At 35.7% G+C, this 22,806-nt stretch overlaps 1 protein-coding gene across 4 annotated transcripts in view; it reads left to right on the forward strand.

The window, feature by feature from the left end:
- CD36 (CD36 molecule) overlaps positions 1-16,253 on the forward strand; it is a 125,845-nt gene extending 109,592 nt beyond the window's left edge. For all 4 annotated transcript variants that reach the window (XM_043966260.1, XM_043966259.1, XM_043966258.1 and 1 more), the window contains 6 exons: positions 1,526-1,713; positions 5,935-6,053; positions 7,546-7,619; positions 9,956-10,010; positions 11,328-11,492; positions 13,176-16,253. In XM_043966260.1, coding sequence (XP_043822195.1) covers positions 1,526-1,713; positions 5,935-6,053; positions 7,546-7,619; positions 9,956-10,010; positions 11,328-11,492 — 601 coding nt within the window. In that variant the 3' untranslated portion in view covers positions 13,176-16,253. The remainder of the gene's footprint in view (positions 1-1,525; positions 1,714-5,934; positions 6,054-7,545; positions 7,620-9,955; positions 10,011-11,327; positions 11,493-13,175) is intronic.
- Positions 16,254-22,806: the final 6,553 nt, after the last annotated feature.

A 22,806-nucleotide genomic window follows, 5' to 3' on the forward strand; every position in this document is an offset into this window, starting at 1 on the left:
ATTTATAGTAAAGGAGAGTAGATGAGATTCCCAAAGGAGGAGTATATAAAGAAGCAGGGAAGAAGGGAAGAAGTAAAAAAATTAAAAAAAAAAAACCTCAGTACAGACCTTATATTGGGAGGTAAGAAGTGGAAGGAAATACCATCACATGAAACAATGAAATTGTAAGTGAAGCAGATAGAAAGTTGGGATCATGCAGCACCATGTAAATAAGATAGGAGCTTATCAACAAGAAGGGCTTGATCAGCAGGGCCAAATGCCTCTGCAAAGCAGAGGAGGATGGGCTAACAAAGCGTAGCATGAGGTTATTGACCTTTGAGGACACAATTTCACTTGAGTGATAGGGCTGGAAGCCAGATATTAAGGGACTGAGAGCTAAGTAAATGGGGAGGAAGCAGAGACAATGAACATGGAATAATCTTTCAAGAAATGTTGGCCATGAAAGGGGAAAAATAAAGGCCAGGTCTTTTAGGATGAGGAAACTATAAGCATGTTTGCAAATGGAAGGGAAAGAGACTATGGAGGAGGAAAAATTGACTAGACAGGAGAGAGTAGGACTGTTTGGAACCCAGTCCTATCTTCCTATTGAAGGAGATGGGGCCAGTTATCAAGGTGAGGTATTAATATTTACAAAGAGAAGACACATTCTTCCCTGTAGATAAGAAAAATGTGTCAAAACCCATTGTGAAGTATAGAGGAAGAATGCTGAAAGAGGTCAGGGTGCATTACCTTGATCTCAGAAGTAGGAGAGTGTTATCAGATGACAGTTTAAAAGAAAATGACTCTTTTTCCTTAACCTACCACCACTACCACCACTACCACCACCACCACCACCATCAGTAGCATTATTTCTTTTTAGTGAGGCAATTGGAGTTAAGTGACTTGCCCAGGGTCACACAGCTAATAAGTGTTAAGTGTCTGACGCCGGATTTGAACTCAGGTACTCCTGACTCCAGGGCCGGTGCTCTATCTACTGTGCCACCTAGCTGCCCCCATCATCATTATTTTTACATCCAGCACCTGTCCAGCAACAAATATGCTTTTCAAGAAAACTCAGAGGGTTTTCCATAAATGCTGAGGAGTTATGCTAATCTGTTTGATAATATAGTTCAGATTTTTTAATTGTTTTTTTAAACAGGCATTTCCCTCCCCCCCCCCCACCAAAAACAACAACAACAACAACAAAACAAACCCCTTTGTCCTGAACAAATTACATTGAAACAATATGTGGCCATTATATAGGATATAAGTATAAGAATTACTATCAGAATTCTAATTCTGAATTTTGCAATGTTCTCTCTTATTTGACAAGAAGAAAAAAAATTCACCTTCAGGTTTGAGGTCTTTGTAAGGCTATAACATTTCATAACCACATTTTATCATCACTGGGTAAGGCAAAGTTTACAAATTTCACAAGAGTATTTTATTACAAATGCCAAGGGCAAGGTTGTGAAGAAATGCAAGAACATCTGCAAAGTGAATTTCAAGTGTGTCTGGAACAAAGCAATATGTTTTCTCCTTTTAGGTCAATCTATGCTGAATTTGAAAGTGAGGTCAATCTAAAAGGGATCCCAGTCTACCGATTTGTCCTTCCATCCAAGGCATTTGCATCTCCTGTTGTAAATCCAGATAATGATTGCTTTTGTACGGAAAAAGTTATCTCAAAGAACTGCACATCAGCTGGTGTTCTGGACATTAGCAGCTGCAAAGAAAGTGAGTGAAATATTACTGTTATAAACCAATAACACTACTCATGCAGAATTTACTTTCTTAATTCCCAAAATATCTTAAATTTCCAAAATTGAATGGGATGAAATGATAAAAAATTGTAGAGAACAGTAATTAAAATATTTGTTTGAAGGCAGGGCTCCACATTTAAAATGGGATTATCATATTCCATGAAAATGAGTAGTTACTATTAGATAAATGATTGTCTTCTTACCAAATGTCCCTTTTAGGATGAGACTAAAATGAAAGTAACTCTCAGAATAATGTCTTGTGCTTCCTGAGTTGCCCTTTTCCATTTGGGCTATTTCTTGACCCTCTTCTTGTGCCTCTCTCACCCTGTTCATCCTCTAAGCCACAACTCCATGGATTATTTAGACTTACTATTATTTTTTTTCCTCTGGACTTGTGATTTCATTAGAGTATAGAACATCTGATGTGAATGTTTTCTCCAGTGATACAGATAAGAAATTAATCAAGAACTTTGAACTTTAGAGAGTTGCCTGCAGCACTGATATTAAGTAATGTTCCTGTGGTTATATAAAAAATGAGTCAGAGATAGGACTTGGAGCCAGATTTTACTGATTATCCTGTCTCTCTGATATTTAATTACATCACTTGTAAAATTCATTTATCTCTAACATATTTCTATAACTTTTTCAATCACCTATTATGTTCTGAATCTACTTGTGGATTTTTCCGTACGTTATTATGTGTATCACACACACACACACACACACACACACACACACACATATATATATATATATATACATACATACATATGTATATACATATATGTGTGTATATGCAAGGTGTATTTGTAAATACATATACTTTGTTCTTCCACTATCAGAAGTCTGGAGCAGGGCCAGGGTGAAGTTAAAGCATGTAGGAAGGGCTCAGGGTAGAAGGAGAGAGATGGAACAAAGAAAGAGAAGATCAAAATCTTCTAATCCAGTTTCCAATTTCTGAGCAGGTCATTTTCTGAAATTTTCAAAATAATTCATTTTGGAACATAATTTTTGCATTTGTATTTTCACATTTTGAAGTGATTACTTCCAAATTAAAAAAAAACCTTCAACTACAAGTGTCATCAAATAAAAGTAGAAGCAAACTTCTTTTAAAATAATTTAAGAAACTAGCTTCATTCTTGAGAATGGTGGAATTTATTATATTTGGACACTGAGATCTCATTCCATAGTATGCTAAATGAGAAAGTAGCCAGGTCCCTGAAAAAAAATGAAGTTAGAAAAGTGATGTGATTTAGAGCATTGACAGATCAATTTTCAAAATTCCTGTAAAGGGGAAAATGCCAAGTGACTTGATAAAATACCTTGGACTTACTATTTTTTCTGATTGAGAGGATATAAGTATCAATGACTAATTTTCCTACTTTCTTACTTCAGTAAAATCATCATGAGAATGATAACATGATCTACAAATGCATCCTGATATCCTTGACTGAAAATAAGAAGCAAATAGGCAGGATTTCCTATAGTTGACCATATCATCAGAGTTCAAAACTGGCCTGAAAGGTTGAGAATACAGTTCACTGTTGTATTGATGTGAGAGGAGCACCTAGGTAGCACAATACAAGGGTGCTGGGCCTGGAGTCAATAAGATTCATCTTCCTGAGTTCAAATCCATCCTCAGATACTTACCAGCTGTGTAATCCTGGGCAAGTCACTTAACCCTTTTTGTCTCAGTTTCCTCATCTATAAAATGAGCTAGACAAAGAAATGGCAAATCACTCCAATATCTCTGTCAAGAAAACCCCAAGGGGGTCATAAAGATTTGGGCATGACTGAAAAACAACAAAATTGTGTTAGAGCCAGCAAGGTTCCACAGTGGATACAGCACTGGACCAAGAAGACTGGTCAGCCTGAGTTCAAATATGGCCTCAAATCCTTTCTTACTATGTGAACATGGGCTAGTCACTTAAACTTTTGTCTGCCTCAATATCCTCCTCTGTAAAATGGAATAATCTCAGGATTGTTGGGAGAATAATAATACCTGTGAAGTACTTTGCAAACCTTGAAGCACTAAATGTATTAATTACAATTTTTTCTGTTTAAAAAAATCATTGGACAAATAAGAGTACTCAAGCCTCTATCTTCTAATAGTGTCTCTTATCCATATACAAAAATTGTTTCATTACTGCAGCTATTGAAATAACTGTTCATTGATATTCTGAATATCGGTGTTAAGCAAGTGTCAAAGTAGGATAAGCATTCTCATTACAAGTGTTTATTGTTATCATGAAAGAACAGTTTAAAAGGGAGAGGTGGACAGCAATGCATTGATTATATCAGTCCCTAAAATGCTCATGAAATCTAATACACAAAAGACAGAGAAAATGGATGAATAACAATTTTTCTGGACTAATGTGTGTGATTGGATGGATAGTCACTACCTTGAATTAATACATTAGTGCATCTGTCTGGAAAAAAAATGCTAAAAAATGCATAATGATTGGAGCCCAAAACTGAATAGAGGAAGAGTAGGTAGCATTAAGAAATTGAGCAACACTTTCACTTATCACCAAGTGCCCTCTAACACAACATTTTTCCATGGGAAATCATGGAAAAGAATCACAAAGGATGAAATTGTATGAATAGATTATTGTACTCTCCAAATGCCCTTGGAAGAGAATATCCACAAAGAAGAGATCATGGATTCAGTGAAATATGAACATTAACTTATCTATAGTCAGTTACCTTCTTGTAAAAGAACTATCTATTTGACCAGAGTTGTCAATTCATCCAAGTAAAGAGCTACAAATGTAGGTTAGCATGGGCTCCCCCACCTTCTGTTTTAGAGAGTTCCCTGGAGATTCTAAGAAATTAAGTGGTGGGGGAATTTATTGTGATTTTGGGGACCCTTACTTTGAGCTGAGATTAAAAAGCTTTAGGCCCTCAGGGTTTTTTTCTGTGTGAGATGGGCTGGCGTCCCTCCCCCTCCACTTCAGTGGCTGAGCTGAGAAGCCCCATGGGCCTTGGAGCGTTAGGGGGCGCTGCCCAGGCTGGATGGCTGCGAAAAGCCCCAGCTCCCTCCGTCCTGAGGGATCTGCCCTGGAGATCCCAGGCTTGCCCCTGCCAGCCCCTAGTGTGGCTGTGTGGAGGCCCCAGGTGCACAGCAGGGGGTATGTTCCCCTGGAGCCCTGGTCATGGTACACACAGGCCCCTCGACACCCCAGCCCCAGCCCTACTTTGGCTAACCAATTAGCTTGATGTGTGCGGGGTCTTGGCCCCAGGGTTCCCAAGGAGAGAGGCCTTTTATATACCCAGGGAAGTTAGACGGTCAAGAGGGGATGCTAGAAGAAGGTCAGTTGGTACAAGGACACTACGGAGACTGGTATGGAAAGAGAGGGGGTTTGCAGTTAGACAGTGGAGGAGGAAGCTACAGAGATGCTGAGAGGTCCTATTTTACTTTTGTTGTCTTTATCCCTAAGTTTATTCACCTAAATAAATCCTTTGCTGTTAAATGGAAAGAGGCTGTTTATCAATTTGGGAGAAGCAGTTGTGGGAATTTTTAAATGACCCTAACAGACTGGCTTAGGCAATTAATAGCAGTCAGATAGCCAGCCAGTCAAAAGTCCACAGATTAGGCCCAGTTAGTTAAAATATTTTTACATTTGAATGGCGACCCCGCCTGGACTTATGGCCCAGATATAATTTTTCATATAGCCCATAGTTAAAAAATGTACAGATTAGGATAAATTAATTTTTGTTTTTACTCAGGTCTTAACCAGGGTCACCTATCCTCTAGGTATGAGAGGTGGCACTTGAACCCACCTTCCTGACTCAGAGGCCCATGTTCTACCCACCCTGCAACATTTAATCTCAGGATGACACTTCTGAACACTATTTTCTGATACTAGCATGAGAAATTTATGCTTCGTATTTTTTTTTTCTGTTGGTTGAAACTTGGAAGCAAAGGTGCATTTTCCATTTCAATTATTTTGCAACAGCTTTTGTGGATTTTAAAAAGGAAATGGCTAGGGGGCAGCTAGTTGGTGCAGTGGATAAAGCACCAGCCCTGGATTCAGGAGGACCTGAGTTCAAATCCAACCACAGACACTTGACACTTACTAGCTGTGTGACCCTGGGCAAGTCACTTAACCCTCATTGCCCCGCCAAAACCAAAACAGACAAAAAAACAAAAAAGGAAATGGCTTAATCAATGTCCATTTTTTTTTCCTTCTAGAAAAGCCAGTGTACATTTCACTTCCTCACTTTCTACATGCAAGTCCTGATGTGCCGGAACCTATAGATGGGTTAAATCCAAATGAAGAGGAGCATCGGACATACCTGGATGTTGAACCAGTAAGCAAATATACAAAGGATAATATGTGATGAGAATTATATTTTAAAAACCCACCTGTACTTAGCAAGCATGTTTTCCTCTCACCCTCAATTCATTTCATGTCTTATCCTCTTCTCCCATTATAAATTTACAAAGCTTTCCTTATGATCCCCTTTGAGGAATCAGCATCCTCTAATAGAAAGGACAATTGACTTGGAGTCAGACCTGGATTCAATTAACTGTGTGACTTGGAGAAATGCAATTAACTTCTCCAAATGTCACTTTGGTCATCAGTAAATGGGAATTCTAATCCTTGTGCTGTTTATAAAATGATTTTGAGGATCATAGTTGTAAAGTGCTTTGTTGAAGCTTCATAAAGGTTTGGGACAATAACTAGGTTTGTGATTTCTTTGGCATTCACATAGCCAGAATGGGACAGAAGTAGGACTTTTTCCCAGGCCTTTTTGGCCCTAAGATAAGTTCTCTCTCCAATGTGTACCTTGTTGCCCTCTGAAAAATGTATACTCTTGTTATAACTACTATTAATAAAGTATGATTTTCTGCCTAGCACAATGGAGTTGGAGGGTCTCGATTCAAATCCTGCCTCTGATACTTATGACTTGTGTGTCCTTGGGGAAGTCACTAAACTTCCCAGCAACTATTTTCTCATCTGTAAAATCAAGTGAACTCTGGAGTCCCTTGCAGTTCTCTACCTCTGTGATCTAAATCATGCTTTTACAATATTAAGATCATCTCACTTGAATTTGTAACTAGAAACTCTTTTACAAGGCAGTTCTTTTGGATCAAATCATAACTTAATGTTTTCCTCCAGATTTCAGGAATCTCTTATTTCAGCAATATGGGCACTCTCCAACAATACTGATCACAAGCTTTCCATATTACCTTAGTCACCAAGCAATCAATTTATCTTTTAAAGAAATGTAAGAATGTCATATCATTTTGTTATTTTAGTGACCAAATCTGCATGAATAAATTTTTGATCCAATTTATCCAACACAAAATGACTGAATAATGTATTCTTATTGTTATAATTGTGTCTGCTAATTTGTTCTTCATGTGCGAATACACATATATTCATATATGTGTGAATATATATATATGCATGTCTATATAGAGCACAGAATATGTATATACAGAGAAAGACACATATACATATAAAGATGCACATATACCTATACATACATATATACTGGGTTGAATTGATAGTTCACTGAACCTGAAGACCTGAGTACAAATCCTGGCTCTGACACTTAGGGGCTATGCAGTCCTGGGCAGATCAACATCCCCTTTTTCAGCCTCAGTTTGTTCATCTATAAAATGGGTTTGTGGTCTGTGAAAATTAAATCATACACAGAAAGTGCTTTGCAAACTCTAAATTGTTATGTTTATTATTATTTTTATTTGCTATCATTATAAACCTAATCAGATATTTCATATATTTATTATATTAGCATGGATGGATAATTTTATTTCATTCTGATTTCATTTTAGATCACTGGATTTACTTTGCAATTTGCAAAAAGACTGCAGGTTAACATGCTTGTTAAGCCAGCAAGAAAAATTGAGTAAGTTTTCTGGTTCTAATTTAAAATTTTAACATGGATAAAAAAAAAAGTCTTCTAATTAGACCAAATGGAGCTAAAAGAATGAGCCTCTAAAAGATCAAACTTCAAATATCAACGTTTTTGAAAACAAATATTTATTCCTTATTTTGCAAATAACTTTCATTTAATAATTTAATATCAGCTACATTAGGGAGCATAAGTAACACATTATAAAGAATTGAAATGGGGTAGTTAGGTGGTACAGTGTATCCAATGCCAGAGTGCCAGGCCTGCAGTTAGTTGGACTGATTTTCCTGAGTTCAAATCTGGCCTTAGACACTAGTTGTGTAACCCTTGAAAAGTCACTTAGCCCTCTTTGCCTCAAACCACAAAATAGGATGGAAAAGGAACTGGAAAACTAATCCAGTATCTTTGCCAAGAAAACCCTAAGTGGGGTCTAAAGAGTTGTATACAATCAAAGAACAACAAAGAATTGAAATATAGAGGTCTAACAATCATTAACTGGAAATTAAATGATGGATATTTCAACTATTTGATACTGAAAAATCTGCATAATCTCCCTTCAGCATTTTGTTCTAGTACCTTTCACTTCCAGTTGAGCATCTTCACCTGAATGTATTGCTTTTCCATAAAACTTTGTGTCTCTCAGAGTTGATCTCTTCCCCCTTAATTGCTAATATCTATTTTCTTGTGGGGCAATGAGGGTTAAGTAAGGTCACACAGCTAGTAAATGTCAAGTGTCTAAGTCCAGATTTGAACTCAGGTTCTCCTGAATCCAGGGCCGGTTCTTTATCAACTGTACCACCTAGTTGTCCCGCTGATATCTACTAATTGCACTGCCAACCTCTCAAGAACTTAGGCAGGAAACTTTTAATTCCTCCTCCTTCTCCTGAACCTTCTGCACACAGTTTGTTGCCCTATCATGTGCACACAGTTCTATACTATCTCTTTTGTCTCTCTTCTTATGGCTCCTCCTACTAAAACCACCCTGGTTCAAGCCTTCAGCACTTTTGATCTGGAACAGTCTCTGGCACTAGTCTCATCTCTCTAGAGTCATCCTTCATATCACTGCTGAAATAATATTCTTAATGTGTAGACACCTCCCTCCCTCCTCTACTCAAAGCCTTCAGGGACTGCCTAAGACCAAGAAGGGAAAAGTCAAATTTCTTTAGAGCCTAAGATTCTCCTTGATCTAGCCCTCACCTTTCCAGACCTATTTTAGGTTACTCATCTAATTATTGGGACAGCTAATAAGCAAAGGCAGGAGCCTCCTCCCTGTAAGCAGACAGCTTTAGGCACTGGCCCCTTTTTAAAACTGACTAATTCACTCTCTGACCCTTCAGCTCACACTCAAGGCACATTCATGCGATTGTCCCCTCCCTCTCACTGGGCTTACTTAACTTTCTTTCATCTTGTGACTCAGCTGCCTGGGAAGGCACCTAGAATAGTGTCTGGCACATAGTACACATCTAAATTCTTGTTGACTGATATGATTGAAAGGCATCCAGCTACCAATAGCCCATTAAACTAAAAGCACTTTTTCTTTCCAGCTCATGGACTTCCTGGGAATACTTCTATAAGGCTTAGATACCTTTGCATGGGAAAGTTATAAGGAAAGAACACCAGAACTGCTTCTTTGACCATAGCCCCAGCCCAGTGTGCCTGAACAAAATATAAATATAAATAACGAAGCCTTCCCTGCCCCCAAATCCATATGTGTGTGCATGAATGTATGTGTGTATATATGTATGTATGTATGTATATGTGTATGTATGAATGAATTAATGAAAAAACTCTTCTAATTAGACCACATGGAGCTAAAAGAATGAATCCCTAAAAGGTATATGTGTATAAATATGAAAGCAGTCAGATATCATATACTTGTGCTATTTATGAATACATAAAATATTATATATTATATAACATAATATATAAAATATAAAAATCAAAATATATGCTATTTAATATATAAGAATGTGTACATACATATACAAATGTATACATATATACCCACATAAATATATGTGCGCATACACATATATACATATACACATATGTATGTGTATTCTCTCTCCTTACATTTGTCTAGGACACTGTACAGATAGCTCATTTGCCCCTTTTACATTATACCTTGAATTATATTTGGTTTGGGTATTCAGATTATAACTCACACAGAAGACTATAAGCTCCTGATAGGTAGGAACTGTCTGTTTTCATCTTTGTAGCCCTAACACAATTAGCACAATTCTTTACAGGTAAAAGGTGGTTAATACATGATTGAACTGAATAATGTACATTTCAGTTTTTAAAAATCTATATCTTTCATTGTGTTACAGAACTTTAAATAAACTGAAACGGAACTACCTTGTCCCAATTATTTGGCTTAATGAGGTGAGTATTTTGAATATATTAATTACTATAAGTCAGAAGGTTTTTCTTTATAAATGAAGTCTTTTAATGACCAGTCTCTTTTTGAGCTTAACAACTTCCCTAAACTCCCACTTTTCACTCCACATTTGTTTCAGAATATGTTCTGTATTTATTATGGGTTTGGAGTCTTAGACTGAATGTATGGGTTTTTATTGTTCTAAGGAGACATGTTCATTAATTTAGGCAGTACAGATCATCTCTCTCTGTGTATGCAAATGCATGCATATGCATGTGTGTTTTTTTTTCAATATATGACCAAAATGGACAGGAACATAAAATTTTGCTTCCTCCTGTCAAAGCAAGAATATATTCTGCTAATTAGCACCATTAGGATTATCTTAAACCTTTATCTCAAACATTTTTTATACAGTCTTACAATAGGCACTATACATAAAAGAATTATAGAACTCTGACCCTTAACAATTTTACCTTTTTCATGGAGTGGTCCTAGTTCAGTGTGGACACATTGGGGCACATTTTGTACTCACAATTATAATTCAAGGGCAATTTTACAAAAACATATGACAGATTGCTGCTAAAAGACTTTGAAACTGTCTTGTAATCAGTCAAAACAACTAGTCACAGAGCTAATAAATACTTTAGGCCCCTGGAGTGGGAATGAACCAAAAGACTCTTTGAACTTTCCTTCTAACACTAGTGAGCAAATTGCCAGTGACACTGTGGTACAGCTTGCTGGTAAGTATTACTGCTCTTTAGAATCTTAGGCAGTCATTGATCACTGTTACAATAAAAGTACCTTACTGTGAAAAATGCATACAGTTCACTAATTTTCAGTTTTCATGCATTGGCCCAAATCTGATCATTTGGTACTGACCTTGTTTGCAAAAGAGAAAGGAACTAGACAGAGACAAGAAATTGGTGGAGGTAGCTACTTGAAATAAGGGGAAAGAGTAGCAGAAAGGAAGAAGCAAATGATATGAAGAAAACTGAAGCAACGTCAATGTTTCAGTGCATTTTGCATATATCTTTATCCCAAGTCTACCTTGTTCCTCAAAGAGTAACACCATTTTGGTAGGCAAAACCTAGGGCATAGGTCTGTTTTCCTCTTAAGTAAGGAGCCATTTAACCACAGTTCTCTTTTTTCCTGAGTTAGCCCCAAATAAATCCTAGTTACTTATCACAATTTCTTAAGCTTCTCAGGCATTCCTTTGTATGTGTAAATGCACATGCACAAGGATGTAAGAGGAGAGTATTTGCTATATGTTCTTTGTTTCATTTTACTGCTTCATAAGTAATAGTACTTTGTCTTGATTTCAGACTGGCACCATCGGTGATGAGAAAGCCGAAATGTTCAGAAAACAAGTAACTGGCAAAATAAGTCTCTTGGGTTTGGTAGAAATGGTTTTACTCACCATTGGTCTCGTGACTTTTGTTGCATCCATGATTGCATATTGTGTATGCAGGTCAAAGAAAATAAAATAAGTAAGTATATCTTAAAAAAAGTTTATGCTATGCCACAGCAGAAAGCTGTGAACATTTCTGTGTGAATTAGTCACCATTCCATTACCCTACAATTTTAATGGGCTTTATAGATATAAAACAAGAAGTAGAGAAGACAAAGCACTATAGGTTCTTAGAGTCAGACAATGCCTTGGTGACCACGTAGGCCAATCTCAGTGTAAACATTCCTATTCTATAATATCCTGGTTGCTGGACGTCCAACTTCTGCTTGAAGATTTCTAATGACAAGGAACTTATTATGTCATAAGGTGGTTATTAGGATCAAATATGATAATTTGTGTAATTGGCCTTGCAAACTTTATATTAAGGTATTACCCGTTGTTATTAGTTAAATCAGTTAGGTGGTATATCCTGGAAGATCTGAGCTCCAACCTCTTTTCAGACACTAGCTGTGTTACTCTGGACAAATCACTTAACTTTTCAATTTATTCGATGGTAAAAATGGAAGTAAATCATTAATAAATAAATAAAATAAGATAATACTTGCCCTTTAGAGAGTATCTGGCATATAGGAGGTGCTATATATATGATAGTATAGTGGTAGTAGTAGCTGCTGCTACTACTACTATTTAGCTCATCTTTTCTAGAGATTATTCAAATTCTTTAATTCATTGTACAGATTAATTTTTCTCTTTTATGAAATATCCCTACATTGGTTATAGTACTGTCCTCTAGGGATGAGCAGAATAAGTCTATTTTAATTATTTAATTTTGTAGAAATATATAACAATTTATGTCTATAATGTGAGAATAACAATTATTCAGAATGTTGGACTAAAGGGTGCCTGAGTTATCATCATAATAAATGTGGCTATGATGTGGACTTATTTCAACACCACAGGGAAATAACAGTATGGAAACTCCTCCTTCAGTGGAAAATGACAAACTTTCTGTGACTTATAGCCTTAAAGAGTTGTCTGGGAGTGGCTAAATGAATCGGTTGGGGTCACACAGTTAATATGTGAAGATGTTAGGATGTTGATTGACTTCCTCAGCATCAAATGGTCACCATGTGTTAGACTTGATACTATACTTGGAAGACAGGTCAATCCATCTTTCCATCTCATCCAAAAACCTCAAATATATAATCATACAAAGTAAAGACCCTTTAATAGAATTTTATGCATTCTCTATTAAGCCCACTAAAGGAATTTCTTAAAATGTAGGTCTGATCATATCACTTCCTTACTCAATATACTACAGAGCCTCTAGCAGCAAATATAAAATGCTCTGTTTGACAGTGAAAACCCTTCTTAACTTATCCCTCTCTTGCCTTTTTGGTTTTGTTACCATCTTATTCCCTAAAACATATTCTTTGAACCAGTGGCACTGGAAAAAAGACACTCCATCGCTCTACTCCAGGCACTTTCTCAAACTGTCCCCTCTCCCTGGAAACTCCCTCCTCTACTGACCCTCCTGACTTCCTTTAAGTACCAACTAAAATACCATCTCCTAAAGGATCTTCTTCTGTAAATTTTTAGCAGTCGACAGGTAGGAGAATTAAGTTGTCACATAACCAAAAAAATGCATAACACCTCCTAGAGACTTGATATTTAAATCTCTTTATTTATACCCTTTAAAAAAACTGTAAAATTCTTAACTTTTAAAAGGGTGTAACTTGTTAACTTTTTTCTCCTTTTACAGATAGCAAGAAACACTTTGGATATAGAGCATAGCTGTGTCATGATCAGGATCTTCAGTAACATTGGCTCAAATAATGCAGATTTAACATAGTTTGTGTTCACAGACTATACTAAGGAGATGCCGAGACATTGATCTTAAATCTAACCAGCAATATTTTTTCTGAAGAACTATTATTTGGTTGCTATTCCATTAAATAAAACACCATATGCCCCATCATACCTTTAAAAATTCATCATGATTAATTTGGTTGTAAAATCTATACAATGCAATTATGCATAAGTAAATTTCTCCTATCTCTAGTACTATCTGGTGAGAGATTCAAGATAAAAATTGCAGTTTGCACAGGCCATGAGGACTGAGATTTCCAGTGTTCCAGGGTAAAAGATCTATGACCAATCATGTTGTCTGTAGTAAGTGGCAATAAAATCAACATTTTTTTTTTAATTTCTCAAAAGATGTCAGTCCAACACAATTAACCTGAAAGGCCAATAGAAATAAATAAATATTGGAGCCACTGTTTCTCACTTAGCTCATTAAGAAACAAAATGGGTATCAGCCATTTTTTGCTCACATGTAATCCCTGTTCTTCTTGACCCTGTGCTTATGAAAATGAAAAACATTCTATCACCGGTCTTTTTATTTTCATGAATATGGACTTGGATATTTTTTCAAAACTTTTCAGTTGTTCAGATAGCTTGTGAATATAGCCCTTCTTCCTTCTATTCATCCAAGACTTAAGATTTATTATTGCAGAATGTTGCAATGTCATCAGATATGAATCATAAGTGTTGTTTTCATGGACTATAGTCAATGATAGAATTGTATATTAATAAAGTTATATGTGACATTACAACTGAGGATTGCATGGTAACTCCCAAAAGGACTGATTTAAAATTCAAATGATTTTGATTATTCCTCTTCTATATTATCATACTCCTCTATTACTTCATTTTCATGTAGTGCATAACTTTCTTTTTTGTTCTCCCAACATATGAATATTTTAAAATGTCCTTTCTTTATCCACATTCTAAGATTTGCTGAGATTTAATCAACAATGTCTGATTATCCTTTAACTTGATTTTTTTTTCTGAAGAATTGGGGAAGAAAAGGCAGAAACATGCTGAGTTTCTTCCCTGGTTCGCTTGTGAAAAAATAGAAGTTGAGGTACTCTGGGTAGAGTTCCTCCATCCACCACAGTGGTAGGGGCAGTTAATGACCTGTTTCTTCTGTGATCTTTGATGACACCAGTGTATGGTAGAAGAGAAGTTCACTTTTCTTGGAAAGAAGAGTACACCTCATGTTTCTCGTATAGAAAGAAGCAGCAAAATCATTATGTATTTTTAAGCCAAGTACAAAACCAAGAAATGGAACGTTAATCATTTTTCATATTAAAATTGGGAACAGATTAGGATCTAAATAACTACTGTGGCACATTTGAGGGAAAATATTCTTGAAGAATTCAGAGATCTAACCAAATCATTTAATTGGAGATATGGATGGATATCAGTGCGTTAAATGATTAACAGTTTATTATAATGTACAAAATCTATTCTCAAATATTAACCAATCAACAAGATAACCAAAACCATTAACTCGGAAGACAACACATATTCATCCAACCCTCAAGAAATCTCCTGAAATGGAAACCTTTGTTTAATTTTATACTTATCTAGAAGACAAAACAAAAACAAACAAACAAAAATCCATGTCTTCATGTCTTAGGAAGACCCAGGAATTAAAAAACTAGGCTAACACCAATCCTGAAGTAAATAGTACTTCCCAAAGCAAATCTAGACATGGGTTCAGCGGGGTAGCACTGCTAGAACTTAATGACATTCATAATGGATGCTGACCCTGATTCAAGCACTTGGAAATCAGGGAAGGTACATGGGGTGTTTTCTTTCCCTGTGTGCATTGTTTAAATAGAACTTTAATTTTGTGGCACTCCTATTATATTTTAGACATTGCATTTCAATTTTTAAAAATTTTAATATGACTAGAAAAGACAAAATTCTCATGCTAGATGTATTGAAAAGATCTCATAGTAAACAGAACACTATTTCACCTTTAAAAAGACAATATAAAACAGACAAGGTCATGTTTTTCATAGAAAAAAATGGGTGAAATTTTTATAGTTTTATTTCTTGTGTGTTTGTGCGAAAATAGTGGCTTTTTTTTCCCCAAATGAATGGCTAGTTTTCAATGGGGTTAAATGTTTGAGGATTTGTAATTGTATGTGGGTGAAATGCATGGGGTTTTTAATGCAAAACTATTCAGTGACAGAAAAGCACATTTCATCCTTAACCTTAATTACAAAAAATCATGAAAATCCTTGGAAACTGGATTTTGTGCATAAAAATTTGCCATTTGAAAAACATTTCATTTTGCTGACAAAATACATGCTTCTTGCTGTTAATATGTGAACTGAGAAACCAAAAAGAATGGTATTGTGCTTGGATTCTCAGAGAAAATGTATATTATATATATAAAATATATATATTTAGCACTGCTTGTGAAAGCAACAGATGTAGTTATATATAGCCTGTTTCTATACTAAAATTTAACTTTGTAAAAGGGCTGAATGCTTGTTTAAAAGATATGTATGTGTGCAATAATGTTTCAATCATTTTCTGTATTTTTAATTACCCATGATAAATATCTGACCTATACACAAAACATTGTTTTTCCAGTTGGAGTTTAATTTGGAGGATATGATAACCTAATTTTCTATTTGAAGTCAGAGCACCCAGAGCAGGAGCAGAGTAGTAAACATTCTTCTTTCTTTCCCTCCTCAAAAACTATGGAAATCTTGGATGTTTGGTACCATCCTTAATGCATTCTGGATGCTTTTGTAATTTTTGTCTCTTTACCTATGTATTAACAGAATTACATTGCCCCTTCCCCCATAGGTACCCTCACCCTTATTTGTTTTTAAGGGTAACAGGACTAATCATTTCCAAATGAGTTAATAATTTATATTTATAAAGAAGATACAGAATATTCTGTCTTTCAACTTCATGGCCCCAAAATAGCACCATTTTGAAATGTGTGAAAATAAATAAGCTATTACTACAAAAATAAGTGAGTGTTTTCTGCTTCCTTCCCCTTTTCTCCATTGCTCTTGCTATTTTGCATATTTGTGGTCATGTTATTATTTTATTTTAAGTTGAATGGAAATTTTCTTTAGACGGTATAGATTGATCATTGTGTGTGTTTATTTCTATTTAATTTTCAGTTAACATTTAAACATACTTCCTCTCTGTAGATTGATAGAATTAGATCAATAAGGGATCTTGAAAATATTATCCTGCCCTCATTTTACAGATGAAATAGAAGCCCAAGGAATTTGTGACTTACCTAACATACTAGTGTTAGAATGCAGATTTAAACTCTGGCTCCAAAGATAGAACTCTTTTCATTGAACTATGCTGCTTCCCAAAGTGCTCCCATGTGACAAAACCCAGGAAGGAATTAGTTCTATTTATAAATAATCCTGCAAGACAGAAAATACAAGCCTCTACTATTTTTTAAAGCTCTATACAACCTTGGAATGAGTTGTATGGTTGCTTTGTTGCTTAATGATAACATAACTTTGATTTTATGTTTATTTTTCACCCAGAAGAAGTAGGGCTGCAAAGGGAATTTATCTAGGGTGAACAATTTGTCTCAATAACATAGTCAGGGAATTATAAACACAGAAACTTTGGAACTCTCTATTATCACTTTCAGATTAGAATAATATAGTGTACCTATTGGATAGTACAACCTGATGAGTTGGCACAACTTGGAATTGTGTTGGCAGCCTCCATCAGCGAATTTTTTTTTTCTTCAGAGAATTTTTAATGACAGAATAAAAAAAATGGATGCAACCTCAGACCTAAATGTATGTATCTTTATTCAGTACAGGAATGTTTATATCTAAATGCTTGTATTTAATTCATTGATAATCCAATAATTCACTTTTGCTTCCTCAAAGTTAATTTCTGTTGCAGCCAAGTTATCAGGGGAAGTGATTATTTCTTAAGTTACTGCAAAAGGTCCAAATACAACAACTGAAAAGTACTGTATACTGTGTATTTAACCCACTGCACCCAATTAAGATGTTTTACAAAGATTAGAACTTTTCTCTTATGGTTGGACTCTGTCCTCTAATATTTATTGTCAGTTTTACATTCTCCCAGAGGAAATTACACTCTTCAAGCTTACAATTTTGATAAGAATTATCAACATTTTCTGATCAGGTGAGTAGCAGAGAGTCTTCTGTCCAGTGCCAAACTCAATGTGGTTTCCCTGAATATTCATATTCCCTAAATGTGCACTGATATATGTATATTATATATTTTATATAATATATGTATAATCTCTCTCTATATATATACATATATACATATAAAAGAAAGAGAACCTCCAAGGTCATGCAATTCAACAGACCCATTTTACATATGAGGGAAGGGAGGATCAGGAAGGTTAAATGATTTACCCACGTTCACACAGCTTCAGAGTAGATTTTGAACACCTTTTCTAATCCCGTGATAATGCAATGGCATATAAAAGATATAGAACTAGAAAGTATTTCAGGATCCTCCCCTCTCCCAAACACCAAGGAGATACCTGAATCTGGTAGATTAGTGCCATAATTTTGTCACTGTTTTAATAGAATGACACATTTTTTCCTATATTAGGATTATGCCAACCCAATTGCAACCCCTCCCATGATACCTCCATCAATAGTCAAGGATTCTGAAAGACTGCTTTTACTCTGTAATAAATAAAGTATACCATTTATCAGCCTAGGTATTAGCTTCATCTTGTCTATTTTATTTGTTTCCCAGTATTTCATGTCTTCCATCATTCTTCGACAGATAACACATGTAATCTGGAATCATTTCCTTATGTCTTAATAGGCATGAGTCTGTCCACAATTCCTCATACCACAGAATATATTCTGGTCCCATTCAGGTTTTATTTTCCCCCTACCCACGTGTTCCCTTTGAAGCATCCTGAACTTTTCTTTCATGCCTAAACTCACTTTTTAACCCTATTCCTTTTATGACTCTTCACTATACTTTAGAATTCTCTTGAGAATATATCAGCTAATCGTTTTGCATATTAAATAAAACAACAAATTAAAATAACATCATAAAATACCAGAAAATTTTCTCTTTCAACTAGCAGATGCTCTAGAGGAAGAAATAGCAAGAAAGATGCCAGGGCCAGGTCAATTTAACTTCATCTCTTACCGACTGGTTTTTTAACATGTCCCTGAAGTAGCCACTAGATGGCATACATAGACCTAAAGTTAAATGTTCCTTTCCAGGAAAGTAGAACAACGAAACCAGAGGAGGAGGAAATGTAAGGATTTTTGTTGTTTATTGTGTATGTTTATTTGACTGAATTAGAATGGAAGCCTAACACTGATATTTTCTTTATATAAACTATCATCTATTATTCTGCACTAAATTTATTTATAAAGATGATGGAATGACTTGGAAAGTAATAGTGCACAGTAAAGAGTGATGGAATTAGATTCAGAAGTGGTTCCAAATTTGCAGAAATTACAAGCATTCTTAAACCCAAACAAGTAAGATTCATTATAGGATTAGATACTTGAAGATCTCACCCAACACACACACTCTCTCTCTCTCTCTCTCTCTCACACACACACACACACACACACACACACACACACACACACACACACACACACAAACTGGTACCCCCTGAGAAGTGGCCTAGTGGTCAATATTGAAATGTTGACAGTGCCGTTTGGGAAGGACACTTGCTCCTGACTCATCCTTACTCTCTGGACTCTATTTCCTCACCAGTAGCCTTACCATCCTGAAGAAATAGCCAACCTAAGGCCCAATCTCCTGATTGGTGACTCTCTGACTAAGACCATCGTATTATGAGGGGCTCCAGCCAGGCTCTCTTTATTCTCGGCTTGACTCACTCTCCAGACTTCTCCATCTCGTCACCAGATATCTAGCCCTTTGGCCTTTCTTTCCTAGCTCCTGTTTATATATTGTCTTTGCTCATTAAAATGGACATTCCTTGAGCATGATGACTGATTTATTTTATTGCATTTGTGTTTTTAGTGCTTAGCACAGTACCTGTTACTAAGAGAAAGCACTAAGCAAACTGTTTCTCTTTCTTCTCTCACTCTTGCTCTCATCTAGCCCTCTCTCTCATCTAGCCATCTCATCTGCATTGTTGGAAACAATGCAGGATAGAACTATATCCTAGTTTAAGTTTTCCTCCCTCCAACATAATCTCTCATAGGCCCCACATTAAGAAGCTTTTCTGGCTCAGAAGTAAAATTGGAAAGACTGGTGGGACATTTTGGTCAATGTGGTACAGGAGAATATGTAGCCTTCTCTCAGATGCTTGGATGATCTTGAGTAAATAAAAAACACCCTGGGCCTCAGTTTCACTATCTGAACAATAGAAGCAGCTAGATGATATTGCCTCTGAGATCCTTCCAGTTATAGATCTATCAATGATACCTTTTGTGCAAAAAAAAGTGCAGGCAATAACCCTAGGAAATAACCAACAGCCCTGTTATCCTTGTGTTAGAGATATGTCAAGGTACAAAAAGCCAGAATTACTTTAGGGGTTTTACAATTATCTTGCTTACTCCCTCCCAGAAACCATTAAAACACTTCCCCACAGGACAACCCAACAATTTGGTACCAACTCTTACCTGTAAGTTTGCAAAGCAACACATATATCAAAAGACAGGTTCCACATAAACTTAACCATTTTTTATTTACCAATTATTTGACAAAAGATACTTTGAACATTGGAGAGATCTCAGAAAGCCGATATAAAGGCAGAATATTAATTTCAATATATTTTTTATAATTTAGGATTCTAGAAAGGCTTAAATATAATTAGTTCTTCTGTAGGGTAGCTAGGTGGTAGAGTGGATAGAGTGCCAGGCCACAAGTCAAGAAAACTCATGTTCTTGAGTTAAAATCCAGCCTCTGACACTTATTGCCTGTATAACCCTGGGCAAGGCATTTAACCCTTTTTTCCCCAGTTTTGCTCATTAAAATTAGCTATAGAAGGAAATGGAAAACCGCTCTAGTATCTTTACCAAGATATCCCCTAATCGGGTCATGAAGACTTGAACATGATTGAAATGGCCAAACAACAAGAACTTCTTTTGTATATGCTGGACTTTCCAAAGTATTTGTATAATACCTGGACCTTTCTCTCAGAAAGATCATGATTTTAAGAAATGATAAAGGGTAAGGTTTCAGAGAAAATTCAGGAGACTTGTATGATGCATAACGAATGAACAAAAAGAGAAGAGAATTTCTATAATAACAACTATATTCAAAAGATAACTTTGAAACTCTTAGAAACCTGATAAATATAATGACTAAACATGATTCCAGAAGAATTCTGATGAAACAGACTACTCATCTTAGGATAAATAAGTGATAGACACAGATTGTAGATTGAGATACACATTTTCTTCGACATAGCTAATCCAGTAATATGTTTGTTTCACTATACATGATTGTAATAGTTGTTTTTTTTCTCTTGCTTTCTAAATGGGAGACAGAGAAAGTTAAAGGAAGAAAAGGTAGGTTTTCATTCAAAAATAAATTTTAATTTAAATTTTTTAAATGTATGATATTGGGGCACCTAGGTGGCACAGTGGATAGAGCACCGGCCCTGGAGTCAGGAGGACCTGAGTTCAAAGCCGGCCTCAGACACTTAACACTTACTGGCTGTGTGACCCTGGGCAAGTCACTTAATCCCAAGTGCCTCACCAAAAAAAAAAAAAGTATGATATTGTTGGAAAGACAAAATGGAGAGAGAATATGACATAGCAGAAAGAGCACTGGTTTTACAGTCAGAGGAGCTTTGTTTAAATTCACTTCTGCTACTTACAACTTGTATGATCTTGGGCACATCACTTCAATTCTGTAAGGCCCAATTTCCTTATCTATAAAATGAATAAGTTAGAATAGAACATTTTTAATATATTAAATCAACCTATAGAATCTATGAATGCAAACATCAGCCAACTTAATTACAAGTAAAGCTAGGTGGTGCAATGAATAAAGCACTGGCCCTGGATTTAGGAGGACCTGAGTTCAAATCCAGTCTCAGACACTTGACAGTTACTAGCTGTGTGACCCTGGGCAAGTCACTTAACCCTCATTGCCCCACCAAAAAAAAAATTCTTTGTACAAGTAAAGTAACAATTCAAGTCAATATCATAGGAGAGCATAGGAGGCTCAAAACACTATGAGGGCAGAGACCATTGTTTAACTTATTCCATGTATATTAGGAGAAACATGCATTCCTATACTCTGTAGAGCTCAAATAAATAAGGAAAGGTTCCATATATACAAAAATATTTTAGCAACCCTTTTTTGTAGCATGGACCTGGAAATTAAGAGGGGTAGCCATCAATTAAAGAATGGTTGTATAAATTATGGCATCTGAATATAATGTAATATTATTGAGCTTAGGAAATAAGGGAAAAGAATGATTTCAGAAAAACCTTGAAAGATTTGTATGCATGCTCTGAAATGTATAGAACCAGGAGAAAAATCTATTCAATAAGAAAAACATTATAAAGACAAACAGCTTGGAAAGACTCAAGAACTCTGATCAAAAGAATGACCAACCACAATTCTAAATGACCAGGGATGGAACATGCCTTACATTTCCTGAAAGAAGACAATAGGTGCAGGGTACAGATTGAGTCATACATTTTCTAATAGAGCCCATGAAGGAATTTGTTTTGCTTGAAGATACATATTTGTTCCAAGTTAGAGGGGGAGGACAGTGTGGAGGAGACTTAGTGATAGGGTTGCCAAAAAGAAAAAAAAAAGAAAATTGGTTCATTTAACATTTCTTTTTTTTTTTAAAGGTATTGAAGAAAATTGAAGGAAGGCTAGAAGGAACCACAAATAAAACAGCTTTGACAATTTCATGTTAAATTTGTCACCTACTTAAAAGGAAAACCAACCTGGACCTAATAGAGAAACATATTCTCATCTGCAACTCTCTTTTTATTCCACTTTCTATATGGAAATTCTCATTTTATTTGGTGTTTAAATTTAGAATGGAAAATAAATAAAAGAAGTACATCTTCTAAGAATGAGATGATATTTCCATTGTCCTATGATCTTATCAGACAACTTCTAGAATACTATGTTCATTTCAGTAACTGGCATGTCAAAAGTGCTTAATAAATGCTTGTTTGGTTGGTCTGGGTACTATAATTGAAGAAGGATACTAAATTGGAGAAGATCCAGAAGAGAGAAAACAGGATGGCAAAGGGCCTTGATTCTACAGCATACATATGGAGTGGTTGAAGGTACTTAATATGTTTAGCCTGGAGGAAACTTGAGAGAGACATGATGACTGTGTTCAATCATGTGAGGAGCAGTCATAGAAAACCTGTTCTCTTTTGTCTCTATAGGACAGAACTATAAGTAATGGGTAGAAGTTGGAACGAGGAAAATTAATGTTTGATACTGGCAAAAAAGCTTGCTAACAATTAGGGCTACCCAGAAGTGAAATGAACAGCTTCTGGAGATAATAGACTAACCCTCAGTTTAGGTCATGAGTAAGAATATAAGTTTAGGATATTTAAAAGACAGAG

The sequence above is a fragment of the Dromiciops gliroides genome, chromosome 5 (assembly GCF_019393635.1).
Source record: "Dromiciops gliroides isolate mDroGli1 chromosome 5, mDroGli1.pri, whole genome shotgun sequence".
Lineage (NCBI taxonomy): Eukaryota > Metazoa > Chordata > Mammalia > Microbiotheria > Microbiotheriidae > Dromiciops > Dromiciops gliroides.